This window comes from Xiphophorus maculatus, chromosome 8 (assembly GCF_002775205.1).
Source record: "Xiphophorus maculatus strain JP 163 A chromosome 8, X_maculatus-5.0-male, whole genome shotgun sequence".
Lineage (NCBI taxonomy): Eukaryota > Metazoa > Chordata > Actinopteri > Cyprinodontiformes > Poeciliidae > Xiphophorus > Xiphophorus maculatus.
This window is the reverse complement of record NC_036450.1, coordinates 7,640,693-7,667,571: the sequence shown is the minus strand read 5'-3', so window position 1 is coordinate 7,667,571 and position 26,879 is coordinate 7,640,693. Positions and strand designations below refer to the sequence as shown.

The window sequence follows — 26,879 nt, the reverse complement described above, 5'->3', positions numbered from 1 at the left end:
TTTTTTCAGTTACAAGCCCTTGTACTCAAATCTCAAATGTGCTACAAATGCAATGAGATTTCAAACCAAGCCCATTTTTTTAAAAATCTCAGACCGTGGATAATCTTTTAAGAAACATAAACAGTCTTAGCCCTCAATACACACAGGCATGAATCGAAGGAGGGTGTGTTTTGTATAAAACAATGATCAACACATATGTATTTTGTTATTTTAAACTAGGTTATCAAAGTTGTCTTTGTTGTTGTCCAATATTTGCTCCATAAGAGATAAATAAAACCGTTATAGGTAGATTTCTCTTCTTTATAATGAATTTGAGTTTTATGAGGGAAGAAAAATATATCTGCTGATGGAGCACATATGCCCAGGAATGTCAAAGATTCCTTCCCTGCTCGCAATGCGGATCACAGCAGGATGCAGCACGTTTAGTGTTTGATTAGAAAACAATGGGTTTTATTGTGCAGATAGCTTCAAAGATAAAACTGCAAATAAAATAGAGTTGCATCAGCAGCATACAGGCATGGAAATCATTTTAAAATGGATGATAGAAATGCAAACAATGGTGTATATTAATTAGGGGCACATTGAGGTTCTTAGCAGGGCTATGATGGGTCATCAATAGTGAATAACTAAAATGTGCTTTCATTTTGTACAAGGTTTTTCAAGGACTGGGTCCAATTCGATAATTACCTTTTCTTTATCTAAAACTCCCTCATATTCAGTTGAAATAAACAAAGCACTGCACAAATGGGAATATTTTATTTCAATGAAACAGAAAATCTACTATGATGGACACAGTATTTTAGACATGTAGAGAAAACACTCGATTTAACAACAACAGTCTTCAAGGTTGCTGTGGAGGACAGACAATGGAGGCTGCTGGATGGGTGTGTGTGGGGATGGGTCTTTTATGGTTTCCTTTTCCTCATGTGGACCTTTGAGGCCTACTTTAGAAAATGGCTGAAGGTGAATGGCATTCACAATGGTTAAGTATAGCAATTAATGGCTTCTGCTGGTCCATCCCTCTGTGCACTTTACAAATGTCTTACACCCTGGTTTCCCGTGAGGGAAACTATTTTTTATTACACCTTGGAGATGCCGTGAGGGCCCTGATGAACTTTGACCTTGGGCTTGATCACCAGGGCAGTAAGGAAAACAAACAGTAACCAGAAATTTAAATTGTGCTTTATTTTTGTTAGATTTTTCAAAGTGAGCCTGCTAGTTTAAAAATATCCCTAAATCAGCATGGTTCACTTCTGTTCTCATCTGCTGGTTTTGTTGCTGTGGTAAATTTACACATCTATGTTTAATTAGAACCTTGTCATTAAAGCTCTGTTTTACAAGTGAGTCTATCAATAAAAACCCTAGTTTCATTAGCAGAGCATCTTTTAGGCTCTCCTTCATTAACACCAGACTGTGTATGCTATATGTGATTTTGTCTGCAGCCCAAATTTAATGAGGAAACCTCCAGCATGTTTACATTACCCTGAATGTCTATGATCTGTCTTAAAGAAAATGGAGTTTGGCTGTTTGAGGCAGGCAAGCAACAAACAACCAAAAAGTTTGAACATTTGCAGATAGAGTTCCTTGCAAAAGTATTAGTTTTGTCCCGTAACACTCACAAACGTCTATATATTTTATTCTAATTCCAATGATAGACCAGCAGATAGATGTGCACTGATTATACTGATAGCATGATTAGGACTCAGAAATACATTGAAATTTGTGTTGTGGAACACAATGTGAAAAGTTGAAAGGACCTAAATAGTTTTACTCTTTCTTTCTGTTTCGAAATGAAAAGCAACATCAAACATTCTTGCTCAAATATGCGAGCCAAGACATGACGATGCAGCATGAACTCTGGGATTTAATGACGAGACATGTACCAACCTTTACCACTCATGGCAGCAGATCCTCGACCTGCACAAGCATGTCCACCCGCTTTCATCGTTTACTCTGAGGCCACAAAAGTAAAACAACTGAAAATAAGTCAGGGTTCAGCCAAAAGAATAAGATGGATATGTGCCTCCTAAATCTGCGGTTTTCCAAATATTTTCTCAGCCGTCACGTTGCTGAATGTTTTATTAGCTTCGTAATTATATTTCTTGGAATTGGTTGTTTTTTAAGTCAAGTAATGAATCATTTGCAACCGACAAAATTTTCATCTAAGTCAGAGATGTGTGTTTACATTGAAAATAGCAAAGGATAAAGTTTCTATTTTTTTATTTATTTTTTTTCAACAGATGCTGAGATTATGTTCTAAAACTAATTTGTCCCACTTTCCTCTGCTCACTCTCAGCTTTAGGTAAAAATCCAACTTCATACTATAACATAACTATGTCTCGTGGGAACATTTTTCCAGTGGATAGCTTGGAGTGTGGGGCTTTTTTTGGTGGTGGTGGGGGGGGGGCTGCTGTCTCCTTAATTTACTCCTGATTTTGGAAAAGTGCAGCTTGACTGGGGAGGCTTGGCTCATATGCTAATGCCTTAATGTTCAGTGACATTGCTCAGAACTTGGAGCATGTGTCACTGTTTGCCCTTCAACCTCTTTATACAAAATGGTTTGTACTTTGTTCCTTTAAAAGTTGATGCTTTTGGCTAAGATGGAGAAAATGTGGTTAAGCAAATTAAACCTTTTTTCCCTACTCTAATTCACTTTTAAACGGCATTTCTGCTACCCTTGGACTCATGGTATGGAGGAATACTTTCCGGTTATAACTCTGAAAGACTCTTTGTCTCAAAAGCCTGGGAAGAAGGCACATGCACAGTCTACGTAGCTTTTTATTTGTAGCACATTATTTAAGTCGTTACCATTTTTGTGTATGCTAGACTCGTTTTTCTTTCTAGATCTGTATTTACTGTTTTTTTTATGTCAGGAAGATCATTAAACCATTCCAGATTGAGTTTTGAGGTGATATAACAACATCAATACCAGACTTTAAAAAGCTAAGCAAAGAGATGAAGAAGGATGGTTTTGTTCTGGGGCTTTCAAGCAAAGAAGGATTCTTCATGAAATGACTGTTTTACAACAACAGAGTTACTTCAGTCAGAAGCTTCCTCAGAACGGCAGTGACAGAGACTGCTACAGAAGATTTGCCCACAGCCATCCATCGGTATCTTCAACAACTCTTTGAAGGATACAAATTATAAAATTTTGTTTCCCTTTGGGAAAATGAAAGTATTTTTCAGTTTAATTGCTTAGAAACTCCGGTACTTGAGGAAGTCAGACAAGATTGAATTATTCTACGCTGACTGCAAACCTTTGAAGCCCAGTTAGTGGAAACAAAAAATTTTATTTTTCCTAAAAAAATATAGTTAAAATCTTGTCCTGCTTTGGTTTGGGAACTGGATGTATTATTACATCCTCCTCTGAACTCAATTCCAATTGTTTGAGTATTTGAAACCCAAGCCAGGCTCTAAAGTTATTGTGCATATTTATTAAGATAAACTGTCAGAGCATCACAGTTTTGGCTCTCCACGTTGCCATTGTTCTCAACGACACCCATAAAACTGTATTTGAAAGACACTTATTTTGTTTTTAATATTTACCAACATCTGATAACAATTGTGTGCTTTGTACACAACAAGATAAATGATCTGAGGAAAATCATTTGTGCTTCTTGTGTAATATTTTGAAGTCTCTCTTCATCTTAAGTTTAATTAGCGATTTTCGAAATGATCTCAGTCCGTGCTTGCCTTTGCTCCATCAGATTCTGTCAAAGCTTTGAGAGAAAAGCATCAAACATAAAATCTCCCCTGGTCACACATCTGCATAACTTCACACGTGCACACCAGCTTTTGCTCGCGCACCCACCACAAACATGCTAAAAACATACCAGCATCCAAGACAGCTTATGATGGGGAACTAATTCAATATCCCTTTTCCTGTTTTAAATGTCACTCTTTGAGCTCATCTGGAGTGACATGTTTTTCATGCTGGAAATAAAAGAGCTTTATTGGGCTCTGAACAGAGTGACGCAGGAGGGAAGAGGCAGCGGGAGGGCGGCTTCTTCTACTGATGTTTGCTGGAAATCCAAAGGTCTTCAGAAGAAATGAATAACGTTAGAATTTTCATAAGTTTGTCGCTGCATCGTGATCCCCCCCGAGTCAATAAAAACGGAGCATCTCAAAGTGCACAAATAAATTTGAGCTTTGCTAGAAGCTACAATGTCAGTCAGCGAAATGCCTCTCATATGTCACTTAAAGTTTGTTTAAGGAATCATCAAGTAGGGAATACAGAATCTGTTTTTGGTCCTTTTGGTTCCAAAACACTGTTGCAATATCTTCTTTTTTTGGTTTTGTGCTAGACAGGCATCTAAATATGCCAGATTTAGCCACATGGGCTAAATTTCCTTTGTAGTCCACTGGCAGGTTTACAATAAAAAATAAAGAACTGACAAAAGAAAAAAGGTCTCTTTTAGTTTGTTTGTTTGTTCCCTCTTTTTTGCCAAATGACCGGTGAGTGCTTGGCTGGAGGGGCTGCAGCCTCCACAGTTGCCTCATTGTGCCAGATAATGACCACCCCATTGAGAGTGACCCCCATGACCTCAGAGACAGACAGTAAGACGGCATGGTCCAGCCCCTCCAGGCATCCTCTATTGTGACATTTTGCCCACGCAGAGCAGCACAACTCATAGTGGTACCCAAATGCCTTTTGCCTTCCACCACTCCACCATTAATTATCATCCTGTTGGTTCGTTACACTGTTCAGTAGTTTTGATCCAAATGCAGATGAAGGTCGTGGTGAAGTCCAGCTCTATATTCTAATAAACTGCAGCCCAATTTATTAGAATATAATTGAAAAGTTAATTCATTTCAGTATTTCAATTTAAACTCAATTTATAGATTAATGTCGCGTCTGTTGCATGTCTCCTATCTTGCCATTAAAAACATGTTACATGGAGCTAAATGTGATGAAATGAGGCAGACAGTTCTGTTATGTCTTTGAATTGTATTTATCACTTTTTATTATTCTCTGGCTTGTATAATGCATGTGGATTGAGATTTATGAAGTGGAATTCACTGCTCTGCTGAAGTACTTTACATTACTGTCTTATTTTATTTCAACAAAAGACTTTTACACGATATTGTGATGAGGGAATTACACAGCGTTCATTTAGATACATGCTGTTAAGCCTGATTGAATATTTATAAGCCAGGCAAATTTAGATAAGTTATTTTAATCAATATATATGTTTTTAGTCGACAGCTCTCAAAAAATTGTACAATGAGTATCAATTTAATAAAGTATGTTTTATTTAAATGTTATATATTGTATAAAAATGTAATATCTTTACATTTTGTTAAAAAAATGGCATGCTGGAAATGACTTTTACTCTAATCTCTACTGGCATAATAACAATATGATGCTTCTTTTATTTGCTGAGCAGCTTTTTGCATGTTTCCGTTGGTATTTTGATCATTTTCTGTTTGGTGATCAGCTCCAAGTCTTTGAGGTTAGAAAATCTCAATCTTTAACTTCTTCCTCAGATTCTCTGTTAGCATGAAGCTCCGCTCCAAAACATTATTACATTGTTATTACAGTCTGAAATAACATGTTAAATTAAAAAGTCTGCCAGGAGTATGAAGAAATCTGGCTTCAGCTGTATATAAGGTGCTTCAGATGTTGTCTCTGGTTCAGGTGAGAGGATTGTGAGTGTGGTAGCTCCTGAAGCAGTGCCTCCAGCTGCAGTTCACACCTTGTGAATCTCCCTCAAGCGTTGGCTTGAAGTTTGCTTCTCAATCCTCTCAAGTTAAACCTGTTGCTTGCAGCCTCTTTTTTTTCCCCTTTTTTTTTTAACCATACTTTTACTTTCACAGAATTTTCTATTTATATACTTTGACACAGCACTCTCAAAAGATAACCTCCTGAGCAGTGGTCAATCAGATACAGTGATACTGTGAACATTAAACCAGGTATTTACACTGTTGAGAAAATGAAAAAAAAAAACATTTCCAAAAAGTTTCTTTTTACAGTGGAGCTTGAAGAAAATGTAAAATGTGTACTTTCTGAAATTGGGCTTAATAAAAGAGCGGACTGCTAGAAGCAGATGGCATAGCTCGCCAAATCATCACAGACAAGTTAATTGTAGAATATTTTCTATTGCGCTTTTTTTCTTCCACTCAACTTTTTGAAAAAATACTATTTGTCTCTTTTTAATTTGTCTATCAAATGTTAGTCCTTATTTATAAATTCCTAATGCATTTTCCTTTCATATGTTGCAGGGTTTTTGAAGCCCCAGTGCTCATTGGCTCCCCCCATGCAACGAGGTCGTTCGTCTGAGGCGTGTTCATGTTTCAGCGGTGTTTGTCCCCTCCATCAGCGTCGCCTATCCTCAGGTAACCGTGGAAACAAAGCTGTTGCTGTTTGTTGTTTCTTTTTTTCCTATTTGATATGTGAGGAAACAAAATGTCAGACACGAGGATTTCATCTTATTCATTTGCTATATTAAAGTGCACACATTGTCCTAATATGCTGTATACAACATTGTCTAGTATTCAAAAGTGCAATTTCTTCTCGTCTTTCTGCTTTCATAAAATATTTTGCTGTGTCCAGTTCTGCGTTTTGTCAAAAATAACTTGCTTATGATTCAGAAAGTTTCCAACAAACTTCCATATGTTTCTTACTCCTTGCTGGAGTTTTCATGTGGTGCAAACTGTTGCTTGATGCTGCAAAAACACTCATGCGCATGTCACTGCCTCCGGTCAAAGATGTGACTGTGGGCGTCGCTCAAATGCAGCTCTCAGTCTGTTTTTATGATTAATCCTGTCTTTGCGTGCTGAGAACTGATGGACAAGGTAATAGAGGTGTTTTGAGATCGCCCACTTCCTTTCTAGCACTCTGGCCAGCCTGAGCCGAGCTCTTTCTGGTGTAAGGCTAATGAATAGGGGTCCAAGCTATGCGGAACATCTTGTTAATGCTGATAGATTCCTTCCCTGAGGCTAGCTCTATCTGCAGCATCGTTGCTGAGGCTGGCTGTGCTGGCCATCATGTGAGGAAAGCATGACTTCTATGGCCGGATAAAGGCAATTCAACTTGTAAAAAGCTCAATTGGAACATTTGATTATATGTTGTTCTTTTGATTTTGTTTTTTTTCTAACCATGAACTTGGATTTCCCCGGCTTTGCAAAAGTAATCGTGCCCCTTGAACTTTTCCATATTTATTTACATACAACCCCAAACTTCAGCATAGTTTACTGGGACTTTATGTGGTAGATCAACACAGTTCATTGCTGGGAATTGGAAAATGATGCATGGTATTTAGAATATTGTACAGATAACAAATCTTGAAGTTGTGACAGTCCTCTTTACTTTGATCCCTCTACATGTAAGTAAACTCAAGAGCTATAAATTGTCTTCAAAACCTACATTGTCTATAAATAGTCAAAAAAAATGATCTCATTGTCTTTTAGAGAGCCCTATTCCATCTGTCGTCTAAAATGTAGAGTATGGCACAACTCAATCAAACAATGATCGCCCACGTAAAACTAGTCTGATGTTATTACCAGAAGCAGCCCACAGTTAAATTGGAGAAGCCGCAGAAGTCCACAGTTTAGTTGAGAGAAACTTCTGACATGTATTATTGTACTAATTATTGTGAAATCCACAAAGCTGATTTATGATTAAGAGGACGAAAGATGTTGTTAAAGGAAACCCATGAGAATCCCATATAGAGGACACCTACAAACATGTAAATGAAGTTGGTCTTGTCAGGTTTTATTTGTTTTAGCATATGTGGTGGAACATTATCCTGATCACATCCCGAATGTTAAAACTAATGACAGAATAAATACATTTCAGAGCAAAGTCAAATTTAGAACCTGTGCAAGAGTTGAAAGTTGATTTTCATAGATCATCTCCCTCCAGTCTGACTGATCTTGCTCTATATTTGTTTGGGCAAAAGTTTCAGTCTGTAGTTGTGCAAAAGTATTAGACAGTCTGCAGCAAAGGTTAGCTTTCCGAACTGTTGACTGCGGCGTGTTGAATACAAAACACAAATTTTAGAAACATACAGCAGTTTCCTTCAATTTAGTAACTATTCATTACTTTGTGTTGTCTGAGAAATATTTGTATTTGTAAAGTGACAGAATATGGAGTAAATACCTCTTCAAAGCACTGAAGCAAATAATTTCTTATAAACCCCCAGAAACCAACTTATTTTTTTAATTTTAGCATCATAAACAAATATTTTTTTTGGTTCAAATGTTTTTAATAGCATCTGAATTGATGCCTGTGTTGTATTTAGCCATTTCCCAGAAACATAAAACACTTCAATCTTGCTTAGTTATTTCCTACTGTGTTTTAAGAGTCTTCTTATTGGCATAATTGGATCAGAATTCTTCATTTTTTAATTTCTTCATGGGTTGCAGGTGCTTATTACTAAACATATCTTTTGTCTTTTGAAGAATGCAAACATACACAAACAAAAAATTTTATTCTGTGCATGTAAAAACAATGGAATAAGTTCCATTTGAGTTTGAAGTATGGATCAAACTGCCTGCAGGTCTTTGCAAATTAAAAATCATTCTGGGTGACAGCTGAACTTTTTTAGAGCAGAAAAAATCCCTAAACTACTTATGTAATTACGCTGATCAAATCCGGACGACATTTCTTTGGCTTCTTGTGGTTTTTATCATAATACGTTTGATGTTTGGAATAAAGGTTTGTTTGCTGGGGGGAAAAATGCAGTATTTTCTTTCTTCTTAAAATATCTACGTACATTCCTTCCAGAGATTTTTAGAGAAACTAGCAGCAAGGCTTTACTAATCAAATGCTCTTGATTAAATAATTACATTCGGCATTGGCACTTTTTAAAAGGCAGGAAATTTAGTAGTTTGTCCACCTGGAACATGCAAGATCCTGGTAGCACAACGACAAGAAAGAAATATATCAGCAATAACCTCAGATAAGCCACTGATGCTTCCTAGAAGACAATATCCAAACAAGTTAAGCCCATCATACTTGAACATCAAATATTTTTCTCAAATTCAAAACATTTTGAAGTTCTGCTTTTAATTTGAAACAATTGCTCCCCAGAACTTCACTCAAGACTATTTTTTAATTGCTTTTCATATTTCACAGCATCACTGTTTATGTAAATTATGTCCACTGATGCTTAGACCATTGCTGCTTTGGAGCACAAGACAAGAAAGTAAATTACAGTTACTTTAATTTTATGGAAATCAAGCCATCATAGCAATAAGCCAAGAGTTTTATTGTGGTGAAAATGTGTAGCTGTAATATATTTGAAATTCATTTTGAAAATATCAACAATTTTCTTTTTCAGCCATTGAGTCTCATTCAACATGGAAGCTAATTTTAGCATCCAAACAAAAATACTTATTTTTACCTTTTGATTCAGATTTAATAAAATATGGACAGTTAATCAGTTAGAAAATAGTTAGATGACAAAAACCGTGACGCTGAGCATATTCAGTCAGTGAGATACATTTACTGCCCTCCCACCCAGATGGTGTTGAGCAGGTTGAGATTCATTTCTGCTGTGGTACTCTGACTTGGCTCTGGTTCCTGTATAGGAAATGACAGACTTATAAGAGCGGCTCATTCTTCCTAAGAATAGACGTCAGAGTAAATTCACCTCTTTGTCAGACTGTGCAGTGCAGTTTTAGGCCCCACAAGCCCCTCTGTGCATATTGAATGTTAAAGTTTTTGACAAGACAAATAGAAGAAGATGAACACATGGCTGATTTGGAAGGGCTGAAGGAGAAACATCTTTTCTGAAAAGAATATGGCAGCAGGACTGTTTTTATATAGCACTGTTCACAGATACAAAGTCATAAAGTGCTTTAAAAGTTAATGAAGTCCATGACTGGAGAAAATTAAATCAACTTACTCCAGCTGTCGAGCGCTGTGGTAGAAGAGTAATGATTTGGGCTTGGGCTTGACATAATGCAGCCATTGGTACAAACTTGAATTCATCTGTATACCAAAGTCTTCTTTTGCCAAATGTAAGGTCATTTGTTTAACAGCGGAGGTTTGGCACAAAGTGTGTCATCAGTTACAAACTTTTTCTAAATACAGCTGCAAATCTACAACAGAATTACTGAAAATAAAAGAATCAAGGGGATGCAAAATCCAGACAAAAGGTAGATCCACACACAAAATGAATTTTAAGCAAATGTATTTATTTTGAATTTGATTGAAATGTAATGAACATAAGACATAAGTGAATCCTCGCAAACCCCAGTGAAATGAACCTTCATTGTACAGAAGAATCGGTCAAACTTCTTCTACAGCTTCTGAAAGTGATTGATGCTCAAGGTGCTCTGCTAGCTCCTCGGTCTTGGATTATTGTAAGTTTTCTCCATGACCGCATTCACAGTTGTGAAAACTTTCCTTTTCCCATGACAGCATACCTTTTGAAAGTTGACACCCCTTACTTGCATAAAGTTTTGCGTGAGAAATTTACAGCAGACTATCTTTGCTATTCATGACGAGACGCAGCAGTAGCAAAAAAATATGCCTTCAGCTGCGACTCAGCTCCCATCTGCTGCAGCAATCCCTGAAGACAGTTATTTATTTATTTACCTAATTTAACTTTCCTTTTTTAATTTTAAGAAAGACATGATTTAAATATATTTGTGTACCCCAGTGGAAGATGTAAGATTTTTTTTTAATCTTAGGTAAAATTAAACCCCCTCTCCTCAGATGAATACATTTTCATGGACAAGTTTCAGCATGATGAGGCGCACACAGTTATTCCACCAACCTCGCCCCCATCTTTCTGCATTTTACACAGTTATCTTGATTGATTGCAACATATTTTACTGTCACAGCTTGTGGTGAGGGTGAATGTGTTTCCAGAACAATCCAGACCATCTGGTTTAGAAGTGTATAGTCTTGCTGAAGTATGTCAAAGGTTTTGGGATGTTTTAAGAGTTTAAGTTTCGAGTCAGATTGGGTTATTTTGTCTGCCTCAAAGGCAAATGAACAGGAGAGCACTTTCAGGGTTGATGAAATTTATTATCACAGTCTTGTTGCTTTTGTTCTCACATGAGATGTTGAAGTAATTCAGTGGTATGTTCGGCAGCCAAGTGAAGAAAAAAAGAGAAGCAATTGTTTGGTTTAGAGAGTGGACAGCCTCTCTAAACTTTATAGTCTGTAATAATCGTGGGTCTAATTATGGAAAGTGTTGCTGTAAATCCACCAGTGTCCCCAGATTGTGTGATTGTCCTCCAACCTCTGCCTGCACCCACAATGACAAGCTGCTGTGGGAGCTGTGAGGCGTGTAGCGGTGACCAAGCAGGAGGTTTTCTGGGAACTGAAGCGAACCTCACTCGGGTTTGGGGGGGGAACCGTTTTCATCCGCGATCTGCTGAACTCCAGGCAATGCACTGATGTGGCTGGGCTCCGGTTTCAGCGGTTTTTACATTGTTCTCCTCCCGCCCCTCACCCAAATAACAAGTTATTGCTGGACAAGGATCGTGAGAAACGTTGCGTTGGTAGCTTTTCTTTAGGATTATTTCAAAAAGAGGGCAACCTTTTACCGTGTTTTTTTGTTCTCTCTTTTAATGAGAAAAATAAGTTATGATGGAAAATGCTGTTTTAACTTTTTTTTTTTTCTTTGAATTGTGGTGTATGAGGTGAGGCAGGGGGAAAAGCGTAAAAAAGAAAGAGACGGCATTGAAAACAGGGCCTTCACAATGCAGTCCTTGTGCTGTGATTTGGTCTGTCCTCACCGAGCTGAGCGGAGGAATGGAAAAGATTATCCGCAGGAATGTCTGGGGTGCCCTCAAACAGAGCGGGCCGCGTGACTGGCCAATAGGAGCAAGGCTTGCAGAGCGGCGGGCTAATTTTTTCCTGATGAACTCAGCTGCCTGCTCCACAATGCAGCCTGATTGCCAGGGCTGAGCTCACATATGGTCTGTGTTTGGAGGGTCCAAATGACAGGACCAATCATGCCTGCAGAGAAGGGGGTTGGAGTGAATCTTAGATGTGAATCTGAAGTCTATCGAACAGTTCTACACTAATCTGACAGCATTTACCAATGCGGTCCATTTTCACTCTCTACTAATGCCTCTATTACACCCAAAGCAAATAAGCACTCACATCTCAGTACTGCCACTAATAAAGATTTAGACTTAATGATTAAAAAGTCAGAAAATACAGAATTTTATATTCAGCAACATTGCACTCCATGACTCTGAAATAAAATCCAGAACACTAGTTGGAATTCTGTTGAGAGAACATCTATCACTTCTATTATCCAGAAATAAGGAAAGAATCCCATTGTGGATGAAAGTCTTAAGTTCTATCTGGCGTTTGCCTCAAGGAACTATAAGGAAGAAGATGTAGATGAAGGTCCTCAGGTTAATAAGATAAAAATTTATCTCTGGGTTTACAATGAGTTGACTGAATCATGCAGAAGAAATGTACATGTTGGATTAATACAGGGCAATTCTGCATGAAATCCTATTCTAGGCAGCAAAAGAGTGCAGTGAAGTTTCACCTTCTAAATGACAACAACCCTAAACATGTATCTATAGCTAGAGTGAAGTACTTTAAATAATGGAACATTCTTTAGTTCAAACAAACCAAAAGTTCAGCATATAACCGAACTGAGAATCTGTGGCAAGACTTGGATATTGTTGTATACAGATACTTTATCCAATCTGCATGTGAAAGAGTAATCGCAAAAAGGTTTTAAATTGTCAGCCTTCAGATGTGCAGAGCTAGCAACAATCTACCCCAAAGGATTTGCTGCTGTAATTGCAGTGGAAGGTGGATTTTCGGATTCGTATAGGGATAAAAATAATGAAATCTATGTAACATTTTTCTTCCAATATACAATTAGGCCCTCGTTGTGTTAGCCTGTCACATTAAATCCCAATAAAATGCATAGAAATTTGTGGGGTATAATATCTTCTCTAAGTTACTGGATTTCACTGCCTTACAAATCCTGGCATCATCAATGCCTGGCAAGAACCCTTTCTTGCTCGCCAGATTAAACAGCAAACAAGAGTAGTGACACAGCTCCAGTTTTTGCTCTTAATTTATGTTTATGTCCCTAATTCTTTTAGCTTTTTTTCTGTGTAGCATTTTAGGATCAGCAGTGCAACAATAAGCCATGTGGTGGGCCTGCCGAGCGAAGCAGCGTGTGTTTTGTAGACCTTGTGGTCACGCAGCAGGGTTTAAAACCAGCAGTTGGGGTGAAAAGAGTGTGAAGGAAGCTAAAGAGAGCAGTTCAGTGGGTAGTGGAGGGGGCCGACGTCAGGTTAAAGTGGGTCCTCATGTTTCCCATCGCGGGGTCCCGCAGAGGTGAAGAGGGTCACGTAGAGGGGCCTCATTATCCTCAGCGTGCTCCTCGCTCCCTGCGCTATAATTGGGTGGCCAGAGTCCATGCTCTCCCAGGCTGCTTCCTGCTAGGTCAGGAGCCAAAGATGCTGGAGTACACCATGCTGCTGTTTACTTGTGCTGGCCTCTATTCATCACAACACAGAGGAGATATTTTTAACGTGCAACTAGAGACGCTTATCTCGAGCAGCAATGTGCTAATCTGAGGCTTTCGGAGCAGTTTACTTTCAGACAGCAAACTGGAGTTTGTCCAGATAAGATAACACTTTTAATTGGCTGCTTACGTTTTGGTTAGTAATTTTTTACCACGAGTTTGTTTTCATATAACTATAAACTGGATGAAAGTAACAAGTTGAAATGAAAAAAGGATGCAATCATAAACAACTGGCTGTGCAAAAAAAATAATAAATCAACTGGAAAACACGGAACAGTGGTCAAGAAGATTTAACCAAAGATTAGACTGTGTATTTCTCCAAGAGATGACAAAAAAGCCCCAAAAAGCTCCTTCTATAACTTTACATCCTCAATTAACATGTTAAAGTTCATGACAGACAAAAAGACTGAACAAGAGTTTCTTTTTAGGAAGGGCTGCCAGCATAAAACCTATTTTCTCTAAAAGGAAATTTGACGGCACAACAATCCTAGAGCAGTGTTCTTTGGGCCAATGTGACCTCGGTGAAAATGTTTGGCCATAAAGCACAGAATAAATCCACAGAAGAAAATCCACACAGAATATCAGGTCAAAATGTCCCATATCAACTATCAGACACAGTGGTGGAGGAGTAATGGTTTGCTTGGCAGCCACAGGTCCTACATTTATTTTGTTTCATGTTGCTCCAAGTTGTCCATTTGGTATGTTAAGTCATCCCAAAAGAACACAGTGGTGGAGCAGCTGAGTCGTTGCTGCAGTCTATGTACCGTGGTTATTTGGTGAAGAACCGTACATATGTTCATGATTCCTCACCATGTGATAAACGTGTCTGATGTGGATACAAAAATCAGTGGAAGCAAACAAGTTGAAGCAAAATATCCACACTGCTGTCTGAGTGCATTTCCCCATAATGGGAACAAACTTTCCAAACACAGGCTAAACATCCAGGATGCTATGGAGTTGTCTCAAAAAATCAAGATGTATTTGCGGAATCTTTACTCTATTTTTGGTTTTCTCTCTTGTATTTTTCCATTTGAGCCTTCTGTCAAACATGTAGGAAACTTATACAAATTGTCCCATCCGTGGAATATCCCTAAATGACACGGTCCCTGGAGGCCAGCTGCCACCGCAGCAGCCGGGACGCATTGGCAGAGGTGGAGGTCTCTGCGCTGGTACACTCTTATGGCAGCCATCCATGGCGGGTCACTGGAAATCAGAGCGACTAAGCCTTTGATAACTCTCTGAGCCTTTAATCCCCCAGCAGCGGCATCACAGTGAAATGCTACCTCATTGTTGCAGCTCAGTCCCAGCGGAGAGGCAGAAGAGCGGGCAACCAGGGACAGAGGGCGGGAAGTAAAGGCTCACAGGAAGCAGTCACATCTCTGCTGCCTCTCAGTTATCATCATCTCCTCTATGTAAATGAAGGTGGTAGAAACAAGGGTTGGGATTTGATCGAAGCTCTTCAGAGGCTGTTGATACGAGTAAACCTCAGTAGTGCAAAGTCAGCAGCTTTTAAATTTAAACCATCATGAGAAAAGCATAATTTAACGTCTAATGAACTATGAGGAGGAATGAAACATATTTATTGTTCAGTTTTCCTTTACTCAGATAGAGCTTGGTGTTAAATACTATTGCTGTTGTATTTTTAGGCTGTAATATATTCTCTCACAGGCAGTTTGCACAGATGAGGTGAGTTGGCATTGTTGCACAGATTCCAGCGGTACTCTGAGTTTTCAGATTATCCCGACCCCTTGAGTGAGATAAACGACACACTATGTGAGACTTGTGGAGAAAAATATGGGGGGAAAAAAAGAAATTCTGCATTTTTAAATAAACATTAATTAAACATGAATAAGCAAGTTTTCGTTCTGCAGGCCTTGTGTTGCCTAACACAGAACGGCATGTAAATCACACGGAAGCTGGCTGGGTTCCGCTGGACTGTACTGGGGAATTAACCGAAGGCATGAATATAAACAAGGACGTAGATCTCAACCCAGATATCTCATTCCTGGCTCTGACTGTTCTTCAGCCCAGATGATAGAAAACGCCAGAAACAGCTTGCTGTGTCACTGCACCCTTTCGGGCTACTTGGACCTGATGCTAAGCACCATGTTTACATCACTGGAGCTGACTAAGTGTTGAAGGACACTGGCCTCATCTAAACACTGATAAACACTGGAGCAGGAGGATGTGAAAGGACTACATGGGCGTCAGATAAGCGAAAGAGTTGAAAGCATGGCTCTGTGCAAGCCACTTGAACTCTCTGAATGCATATTAATTTGCTGAAGGTTGGGATAAATATTATAAATGCATTTCACTCAAATGTTTTCACAAAATGAAATAATGCCAAGCATGTCCAGATTCTGAGAACTTTCAATTCATTATGGTTCCTCTTTTGTGTCTTCTTTGTTTGCTAAGATGATTGAAAGAAAACATTGGATTGTGAATCTGGTGTAAAAACAACAGCAGGGCTAAATATTTAGAGAAGGTCAAACCAAAGGAAGAGATTATTTTTCATAATTTATTTGTCCAATAAATCTTTTTTTATTAAACAAGCATTTCCTGCTGTTCTGCTCAAAATATCCAGCCTCTGTTAGCTGTAAAAAAAAACAAAAAAAAACAAGACTATTTCTCCCTTCCTCTGTTTTTTTTACATAACTTTGGAATTTTATATGATAGACTGACACAAAGTAATACATAATTATGGATCACAATTTTTTTTACTGTAGTCACAAATTAAGCATAATTGCACTTTCTTTTTTCAGGTCTTGTTACAAATTCTCAATTTTATTTAGTTTGGGTCATTAAAAAGGATGAAATTCTGTGATATAAGCTTTTATTTTTGCTCTGGCTGTATGTTTAGGGTTGTCCTGTGGAAAGGTGAACCTCTGCCCCAGTCTCAATTGTTTTGTGGTTTTTAATGCCGGTAACACTAAACAATGAAGGATTTAGTATTGAAAACTGTCTAACACATTTAGTTTTGTAGATATTTCAAACTGCAAAAGGCCATGGTTACAATTTTAGAATGAGTTGAAAACATTTTTCATACCTCTGGTGGACAAACACTGTCCAAATGCACTGTTAACTGTTAAGATGAACTGTTGATTATACATACATCTCAAAGTAATCCTCTTTGGAATATATATATATTGTTTTTCTACTCCATAATTCTTCCAACTGAATGCACTCTGGTTTTTAGTTAATATTGTAAACCTTGCATTAGGCTTCTGCCTCTTGTCAATGATATAAGTGTTTTTGAAAAGCTATCTTATCAGAAAAAGGATAATCATTGATTTTAAAATATTTTTGACACTAATGAGAAAAATAATGCTTCATTTAATGAGACTGTGATATATTGCTTGGATGTATTTACGTATCCTCAAGGTCAGACAGAAATATCAATTATACCAAGATTTGGACAGCAAATAATGGGTGTAAATGTTCATACTTAAAAGATGAGGAAATGAGACAGTGGGTGTTAAAATGAGATGGCGTGACATTTTCTAAAGCTGGTATTTGGTAGGGAGGTAGACATTGATGGTTGGTGTGACTGTCCTACTGATTGAATCTTTATTTCAATTTAAACCATGATCAGAGATTTCTTTTTTTCCAAAATTAAAGCTTTTGTATAAAATTACAAACTCTGAACCTTGTATAACCAGAAAGATAACCAGAAGGATTGTGGATTAGTTTTTCTGCATGCATGTCATTTTGCAAGTATGCAAAAAAATCTGACCAGAGCACCTTTCGTTCAAGTCAAGTCAAGTTTATTCGCATATTACATTTCAAGTTCAAAGTGCTTTACATGATTCGCATACTATATGGCTTCTAGTAAGCTGTAATGGACTTCTTGTGGGTTTCTTTCAACAATGCCTTTCTTCTCACCTGATTTCCACGAAGGCCAAAATTGTGGAGTACATGATTAATAGTTGTCCTTGGCCTCCTTGCCTTACTTGTCAAATCAGCGCGTTTCATTGTACCATGCTATTTAAATTCCTGGATGCTCGACTGAACAGAGCTCTGATGTTCATAACTTTGGTATTTTATAACTTACCCCTAGTTTAAACTTCTCCACAACTGTCCTTTAAAGCCAACTCAAAACTCTGTCTTGCTGCCTGTAGATCCAGTTCATCCTTTTGCTCACAAACATTAGATGTTTCTCTCCACGTCAGTTGGAATCTGAAAGGGAACGGCAGCTACACATCATCGGACTTTACGCGTCCCTTCAGCTTCAAATGGGGGAGATGCAGGGTGAGAGAAAAACACAGGCAGTCAGGGATGTTAAGGCATAGAGGAAGGGTGGTGAGTGCGGAGGGTCGGCTGTTGGTATTTTGATGCTAAAGTGATTTGACACGCTTGGCATTATAGCAGGCTTGGTGGTGGGGGGAGGGAGAAACTGCAGCAGAGCGCTTGATCCGAATGTCACCATTGCCGATCTCATGAAGTGGAAGGTCAGAGAAAAGCACCTGCCACCCCTGCTCAAACTGGGTCCGCCCTTGTGCTAGGACCAAAAAGGGCAAACCTAGAAATTGAGAGGCACATTGCAAAGGACGAAGGGCCAAAGATCCTTGTCTTGTGCTCATGAGTGTGGTGAGTGGACGCAGGGTGGCGGACTCCTAACCTCCCAATATCGCATGCCTCAGCTGCACAGCAACAGGCCCACCAGAGTGTGCTAATGCAGGCCAGTACATGCTGGGATGTGAGAGCTGGAAGTGTTTGCAACTCCCACATGCTTTCTCCTCAGAGAGGCACTCCTTGAGGTGCGCGGAGGAAACGAGGGTGGGAGTGATGGTAATGCAGAGGCTAATGGAAATGTCTTGTCAGGACTCAACGTTGTACTGCGAAGCCGACCGCCCTTCGATGAATGTGCACCATGGTCCCAGTGACAACACTTATGCTGTAGACCCTGTTTTACCAAGCAAACATAACAACAGCTCAGATGCAAGTGGCTTCCAGAGCTCAAAAGTGAAGAACACAATTGTTTAGGACCGGAGTGAAATTTTACAGCTGTTGGAAGGATGCCCGGAACCGGGTTCTTTCAGCTTCACTCATTTTTAGTCATCCTGTCTGCCAGGGAAAAGGTTTTACCTGCAAGAGTAATTACAGTCATTTCTTACAGATAACAAAGAGAACATCTGCTGCAGTATAGTATTACATCGGACATGTTGGAAAACAAGTTAGGTCACATTATCTACAGTAGTATTGGTAAATTTGCATCAACACTGCTCGGTAGATGATCTGTCAAGCATCAGGGATTTTGAGGGGTATCTCAAAACATCAAATATCATCACAAAGATGTACATCAATAATTTGACTCAGAAAGTACCAGCTGTCAATCAAATTAATGAAAGGGTAATCATTTAGGCTTGTTCAGTAGCCACAAAACCTAGAGAGCTTGGAGTCATGGAGTCGAACATGGACTCCTCTGTCTACCAAACCCTGCTCATTAGCAAGTGAGAACTTCTTCTTTGAAAGAAGTTTTGCCAGTTTTTGGTCGGTAGTATACTTTGGGCTAACACAGTGCCACAGTGGAAAAGACATTAGCAATGACCTTAGAAGAGCAACATCTGTTGCTGCCCACTAACCTGGAAGGTGTTGCCAATATGTTTCAATTCAGTGAGAAGAGAGATTATTGATGGAAACTGCACCTGTCAATCACCCTTAAGGTGCAGGGTGATTTGGACCTTTTTAGGAGTTATTCTGTGGAACCCTGCCTATTCACATTTCAGTTTTTGCGCATTTGCCTACTCGCAGATTTTTCTGTGGAATGTAACTTTAAATTTTCCATTTTCCATTTGCCTCTGTGATTTTTTTTCGTAGCGCATATGTGTGTATTCAAAAACAAACACAAACACCTGGGCACAATGCTCCTTAATATGCTATTGGCTGATGTTTGCAAAGCAAGAAGACTACTAGGATGGTTTTCCTGTGTGTATAATTCCCATTAAGGTGTTTTTGGTGTTTGTACTATTCCAATAGGTAGCTGATAGTATTTTTAAAGGGTTCTCAAGTAATTGCAAATTTTAGCTCTGTTCCCTAGCCCGTGTGAATAACTGGGTCCACTGTACTGTCCTTTATTTGTATTCAGTGTTTTACAATATGCTTAATTTGTTGATATGTTCAATTGCTTTTAAGAAGTGTCATGTCATACATTCACACTGCTTTCTGTTCTGAAAAAATCACTCAGCTACAATTTGACGCTATACCGACTCACTGAAGAGGTGTCCTATTCTGTCTTGAACCACTGCTTCCCAAAACTGAAAGCAATTTAGCAAATTTAGTAAATGACACTCAATCAATCACAACTTCCTAAGACATTTTAAATAGAACTTTTGCTAATTCAAAATTGGATAGTATTTTTACAAGAGAGCTGAAGGATTCATAAATTGTAGCTGCTGTGTTGTCCCCACCTGGTAAGTCGCAACTTACCAGGTGTAATAGTGTAATAGTACATGTAATAAATTAGAAATATTTGATCAACTTGAACATACTTTGGCCCACCATCACTCTGGGCGCGGTGAGACCAGGGGCATTGTGGGGGAGCTATAGCAGAAAGCTGACCTTTTGCTTCTGCCCAAGCTGCCACCTCAGTCAATATGACTATGATGGAGTAGGGACTGTCGGGGGAGGAGGGAAAAGCACAACAAATGCCACAGGGGGATAGTGTCCAAAAGCCCATTACAGTCACTGATATTGAGCTAATTGATAGCATGGTTGTGCATCACAGATTTTGAAATGGGTAATGGAGGGGGTTGATGATGACATTAGACTGTAGAGTCAATGTTCAAAACACCATCATTTTCATGAGTATTTGGCAGATGGCTTAAGATTCAAGGGGTGGTTCACTTAGCAAGAACTTTATGACTCAAGATTTTCTGCTCAAATATATTTCAGATAATGAAAGAGGCACAATAATGACATGGCATGAAAAGATCAAAATAACTTCTTGGGAATGTTAAGCCTTTCAATGCTCCCACTGAGCAAGAGTGAACAATGAAAGAATGTGTGCTCTCTTTAAATATGATTATCTGCTTACGTAATAAGTACAGTACATTGCAAAGGTATTCACACCCATTACATGTTTTCATATTTTCAATGTCAAGGTGAAGGCACAACACAAAGTGCATGGTTCAAGTCACAGCATGTGTATTCTGTGACACATCTGGATGCAGTTGGAGGAAGGTGCTCTCGTAAGATGAGACATGCAACTTTAACATGACATGTAACATAAAATTGAGGCTTCACATTACACTGACCTCGTGTACCCCCCATGAAACCTGGCAGTAACAGAATCATGCTGTGTGGATGATTTTCTTCACATCACACTGTGGCAAGATTTCTTTTTGCAATAAATTGTGCATCTCTTTCCTTCTACTTTACAAATGTACTCTATCACCTAAAATTTCAAAAAAATAACTAAGCACGTGTTGCGTGACAAAAAGTGAAACACTTCTTTAGGAATAGTTTTGGAGGTCATAAACCATAGTGATGTTAATGAGATCACCTGCTTTAGTAGCAGTAACAGACTTTTTTCTCTATTTTCTGACACCTTTAATATGCCATGGGACACTCTTCCTCTCTCTTCATCTCACCGTTCTTGTTTGACCCCCACTTGAGTCTCCGGGAGTTAATCATTTATGTGACAGTTTTGCACTTAAAGTCACGAAAGCACCTTGAAAGACCCAAAACATTTAGAGTGTATATCAGCCTATACTAAAAAAAATAAGTTGAGCCAAAAAGCAAAGCTCACGATTTACCGGTCCGTATACGTTCCGATTCCAACCTACGGTCGTGAGACATGGATCACGATTAAGAGTAAAATGGACTAAAATGTCCATCAGGAAAGGAGTCAGTTGAAGTGGTTTGGGTATCTAATCATGACACCCCCATTGGCGCCTCCATTTGGAGGTTTTCAAGGCACATCCTACTGGAACGACCCAGAACTTGATGGGATATATAGGGAACATACTGTATATCCCGCCCAGCCTGGAAAAGTCTTTATACCCCAGAATGTTGGGGAGAGGAATATCTATGGTTCCCTCATGAATCTGTTGCCTCCACAACTTTGAATGGATGGATGGATGGATGGACGGATGGAGTACTGATCTACATATGCTCATCAGGTTTGGATCTGTACTCTGTACACCAGGACAAGAGCTTAATGTCAAAAAGAAAAAAACTCATCACCAGTCTGTAGAGGGCTATCTTTGCTCCTTTCCCCTTTTCCTGTTCTGTATTTGAAAGACTGTGTGTTTTTTTTTTTTGTCTCTTTGCCAGCTGTATTCATTAACAACCCAGCTGAGTGAGTAAAAGAAGCAGCAGTCGTAATCACACTGCCGCATCCAAAGCGACTCTTGTTTTGGCTTCTTTTCCATGATTTGGTTTCCTCCCTCCTATGTGGTCATTGGGATGTGATTGAACATCTACAGCAGCAGCTGCCTGTAACCCAAGCTGATAATGAGCATGTATTTGTGTTTATTTAACACCCCACACTTGCCATCTGTTTTGTGTACTGTGATACATGGACCAGGCACATGTGCCTTGGTGCCTGATGATTACACAACATGGGCCCGGGCCGGCTTGGCGGTGTCGACTTCTCATACGACACCAGCTTTCAGCCAATTATTCAGACTTTACTGGACGGCACAATGCCTGAAATGAAACAAGACAAGCAGACAGACATTATCAAGTGTCAAATACACATGCAACAGAGAGAGAGAGTGATGTATGCATACACGAAGTGTCCATTTGTGCTCACATTCTAACTGTGATGGGTGTGCACACGACACCTTAAGGAGATGCAATTAACCAGAGCCGAAGAACACTCAGAGGATGGGATGGTGTGTTTTGATGTTGTTTTGTTCAATGCAACTGGAGCTCTTTGTGTTTATCTGCCTCCATCTGCTTGCAGAGGTTAAAGGAGAATCTAGAACAAACAGATCTATTATCACTGATGGTGCCAGGGCGTTGTGTGGTAATTAAGCATTTGCTGATGTTTTTTTTTTTCCTTTACCTGTTCACATAATCATTATTTGGGAACTCGACACATTTATTGTGTGGGAGGGAGAAAATAATGCTTAAGCACAGCAGCTCTGAAGGTTACATAATGATCATAACCCTGTTCGCTGAGTAGCATGCTTAAACAGTGTTTATAGCACAGTTTACGACTCTTTGTTCTGCATGAGTAATCGTGGTTTAGACGCTATCGGAAAAGAGAGATGGGAAGTTGACTTTGCTCTGATTTAATGGTTGTAAAAACACCTGATTGATCTTTTATCTTAACTCATTCTGCTTTTGAGTCAGCAGAACCCAAAGCCAATAGATAGATAGATATGCATGAAACCTTATGCAACCTGTGGATGTGTGTACTCTGCCTTTTTTTATACTGCTAATAGTGAAATATTTTCAGCATCTTTGTACATGTGGCTTTGGCATAATGTCGAGTAGCTTTCTACAGCAAGTTGAGAGGCTGATGTGTCAGAAGGGAGACATGTAAAATGGATCTCTGGCCTTAAAAGATTCATCTGGATGAAAATATGATGAGGAGTTTAATAATAAAAAAAGCTAAAAATCTGTGTGCTGATAAAATATATATGAGGTGAGTCGAGCTTGATGACACAGCTGTTGGTGTTCACACATTTACCTCCTCGTGTGTCCTTCATATTGATACAAGTATTGCAGAGAAAGCAGGAGCTTGTCTGAAAGCATAACAAATTCATGTCTTTCATTTGGCCTCTCCTGCACTTTGATTTGACCACTATTATCTAGCTGTTCGTGTTGGAAATGTAAACTATGCAATTGTTCTTTTTACCCAACCATGGAGTCGCAATGAGTACGAAGTGTAACACAAGTCTAAAACATTTTGATTGCATTAGCTTGAGAAAGTTTTACTTTTCATATCAATTCATCTGAGTTCATTTACGTTGGTTCCAATGCTCTGGAAAACAAATATCACCTCCCAGCTCTTTTCACAATCAGTTGGCCTAATTCATACCTAACTACAAAGAATCCAGTTCAACCTAAAGTGTATTTCATTCAATGCAATGCATAATACAACACATTCCAATTCTGTTCATCATGAAATGGCAAAAGCTAGCTAACTGCATTGAGTCTATGACTTTGCAGCCACCCTTTAAACTGAGTAAGAACGTGGCAACAGTGAAAACAGACCAATCCCTTCAAAAAAAATTCATAAATAACTCAGGCAATATTGAGTATTAGAACAGACAACCGTCTGCCTTTACTACCTGAAGATTGGAATGACATAAAAAAGTAAAAACCACAAATACTGGACCTGCTTGTATTTTTATGGGGAAAAAAGCATGTTGAATTAATGGGAGAGAAATAGTTAAACAGAGAAAGGCCGAATTCAGGATTAGTTTAAAAACAATGAGTACTCAGTCAACAGAAGCAAAAGCTCCTTTGATGTCTTTGTCAATGGCAGTAGTAGTTTCTTCAGCGGCTTTTGTCCAGAAAATAGAGATTAGAGATAGAGTTAAGCAAAGGAGCACCACTCTAGGAATATTTCATGGGTGAAAATAACAAAGATTGTGCATGGAGTTAATAAGAACAGTTGATATATCAGTGGCTCCTGGTGCAGAAGATTTCATATGACACATAAGAAGCAAAGTATAGCAGACAGTAGATAGTACTCAGATAATGATACTCAGATTATGGCAGTAAATGCTATTAAAGTGGCTTTGTCCAGGAAGAAGATAAAGTTAAACACAGAGTCATCTGACCAGATGGACCTTGAATGGAAAAACAAAACAGACAGTAAAACAGACTGAGCTTTATCAAAAAGAACGAGTTAAGCTTAGCTCTGAAAATGAATTTGGGGCCTGCCTCAAACACAAAAAATGCAAGCTAAATCCACAAAGGAAAAAATCTGCCCCCATTTAACTCTAGAAATAATCACTAAAGTGTAAAGTGCTCTTATGGTAAAATTTTGAACAATCAGGTCTTTATTAATGAAGGAAGTTTGATCATTCAAAGATTAAGCTGTTAGAAAAAGAATACTTTGCTAAATATAATCTCTCTATATTTTGTTTGAAAATTTTCTATGAAGTTCTCCTTTCCAAACGTAACAAAAGTTCACATTTTTTAAGATATTATATAGTTATGTAGAGTTATTGTCATGTTTATCGCCTGTTTAAAAAGAAGTCCCAGCTGATTACTTTGGGATGCTGACTTGCTGATGGATGCTCTGAATGTTAAAAGGTTAGACGTTTGGAAGCTTTGGCAAATCCGGATGTTAATCTCCAAATGTATGCATGTACTTTTGCACATGCAAGAAATTTCCACAAAATCTTGCTTGACTTGATAATAAGTTATAGAACTGGCTTTTAAAATATTATCTATTATTAGATACCAAAGAAATGTGGGCATGAAATTTTCAAAGCAGCTAAAAATTGTTCTGCTTTCTACAGTCTTTTTACTAGAGCTGGAAAGCCTAATTATATTTCTTAGTATCTCAATGTGATTATGGGTTCAACTTTGATTTTTTAATTAATTTCAAAAATTATTTTAAACTGTTGAAATTTGTCTTTATGTTTTAAACAAGTCCTGTTTATTGTTGTTCCACTACTTGATAATGAACAAATCAAGTCAAATTTTAAGAAAGGTAGCCATGCTTTTGACATAAGGTGTGTATATGCTAGTTTTTATATTATAATATCCTGATTGTAATGGTTGCTCTTTAGGTTTGTGTTCAGCGTGTGTCCTGGGCTGAGTTTTTAGTCCCTTTCAAACTTCATCTGACAATGTGAATGTTAGACCTGAAGCTTAGCTGTTGTCTGCTGGCAAACACTTAGAGTGACATTAAAGTATTAGAAAAAGTAGTACACAAATCCTCTAATAGACATCAACTGACATGCAAGAAAAATAAGACCAGCAGGGGAGTGTTTACTGACTATGTTGGATCAAATACTGCGAGATAACTGGTGGTGCATCATCAGAAACACTGGCAGGACAGATTTCACTGAATAAATGAAGGGAAATCTAACAGTCAAAACTGAAGTTTTTAAAGGCCACATGTGGTGAAGCAGAAGACGAGGCTTTTTCTAGGCATGGGATGTTTGTCAAAGTGTTCTTCCACAACACAATAAAATGCAGTTTGATGAGAAGACAACATAGATGTGCAGCATCTATGATGTTTTGTCTTGTAGTTTTTATTGTACACTGAGCTGCACTTAACAGTTTGAATGATGCAGGCAGCTTCTCTCCTTCGATCTCCATCTGAAGAAAAGGAACATGTGGGTGAGTTCAGCCCTTCCTGATTAATTAATGGGATGATAATTTGTATGTAGAAAAAGCATGCTGCTGTCTGACTTAGAGTATGAGGGTGTTTTATTAGGGATGCAAGATACATTGGTATCAGTCCATGATGTCATTTTTGGTGTAGCATTATGTATCAGAAACTATGCATTTTCTTAATGCATAGTAACCTTATTTTAATTTCTGTCCTCATTTCCACTTATTCATGTAATATGTAATTACTTCATCATATTCCTGTAGATATCATTTCTACCAAGCTAACGAGCTGAACTAAAAAAAAAATTGCTTTCATTTGAAGGCCAGCTATTACCCTTCATTGTTTGCGACTATGCTGTTGATGAGCCATTTATCTTTGACGTTTTCAGAGAGAAAGTGGAGATAATGTGGGAAAAAAAGACACATTTTCCTCTGTAGCTCCTGTTTGTTGCACTTTTTCGGCCTCTGGCGAAAGCTCAGATTTATGTGTGCGGCATTGTAGTGCAGCCGCAGCGCCATGAATCACCTACAGCATCAATCTTGTGACCATACTCTTGCCCTCTGTCACCTCTAGGGCTCAAAGGTTGTCTGTTAAGCTTCTTTCTCGTCTGAACTCAAACCTCCCTCTCAAAAAGATGCAAATGGGCCCTCTAGGAATATTGAGTTGGATGTGTGTTCCAGTGTTGCTTTTGAACAACTGTGTCAGGATGCTGGGTGTGTATTTACAACACTAGGACGTCCTCACACTTTGTTTAATTAATGATCTGGGAATACAAAAAGGTATAGCACAACTCTAAACCTACTGAAATATGGCAACCTAATCTAACAGACTAGGCTAAAGTATCCATGGTGCGTCATGTGGGAGAATATGTTGACATGATAACTTTAAGTTGTGTGCTTCACATGTTTGGCCTTTATGAAAGAGTGCATAAAGAAAGCCATTAGTGTATGAATGCCAACAATGTTTTAAATGAAGAACAAGATTTTCTAATCAGGTGAGATCCAATTGGAGCTGTTTATATTACATGCAAAGAGTAACCAAAATATTTTCTAACACTGCACATTACTCTGAACATATTGGATATAATGTGAAATATGTTGGTGGCAGGATCCTGCTGTGTAGATGCTCTTCATCAGCAGGGATAGAGACTCTGATCAGTTAAA

General features: G+C 38.6%; 1 protein-coding gene across 4 annotated transcripts in view; it reads left to right on the top strand.

The window, feature by feature from the left end:
* The window catches only part of rxra (retinoid X receptor alpha), a 122,173-nt gene that overhangs the window by 27,210 nt on the left and 68,084 nt on the right, over positions 1-26,879 (top strand). For all 4 annotated transcript variants that reach the window (XM_023338032.1, XM_023338031.1, XM_005799674.2 and 1 more), the window contains exon 2: positions 6,223-6,336. In XM_023338032.1, the coding sequence (XP_023193800.1) occupies positions 6,223-6,336 (114 nt within the window). The remainder of the gene's footprint in view (positions 1-6,222; positions 6,337-26,879) is intronic.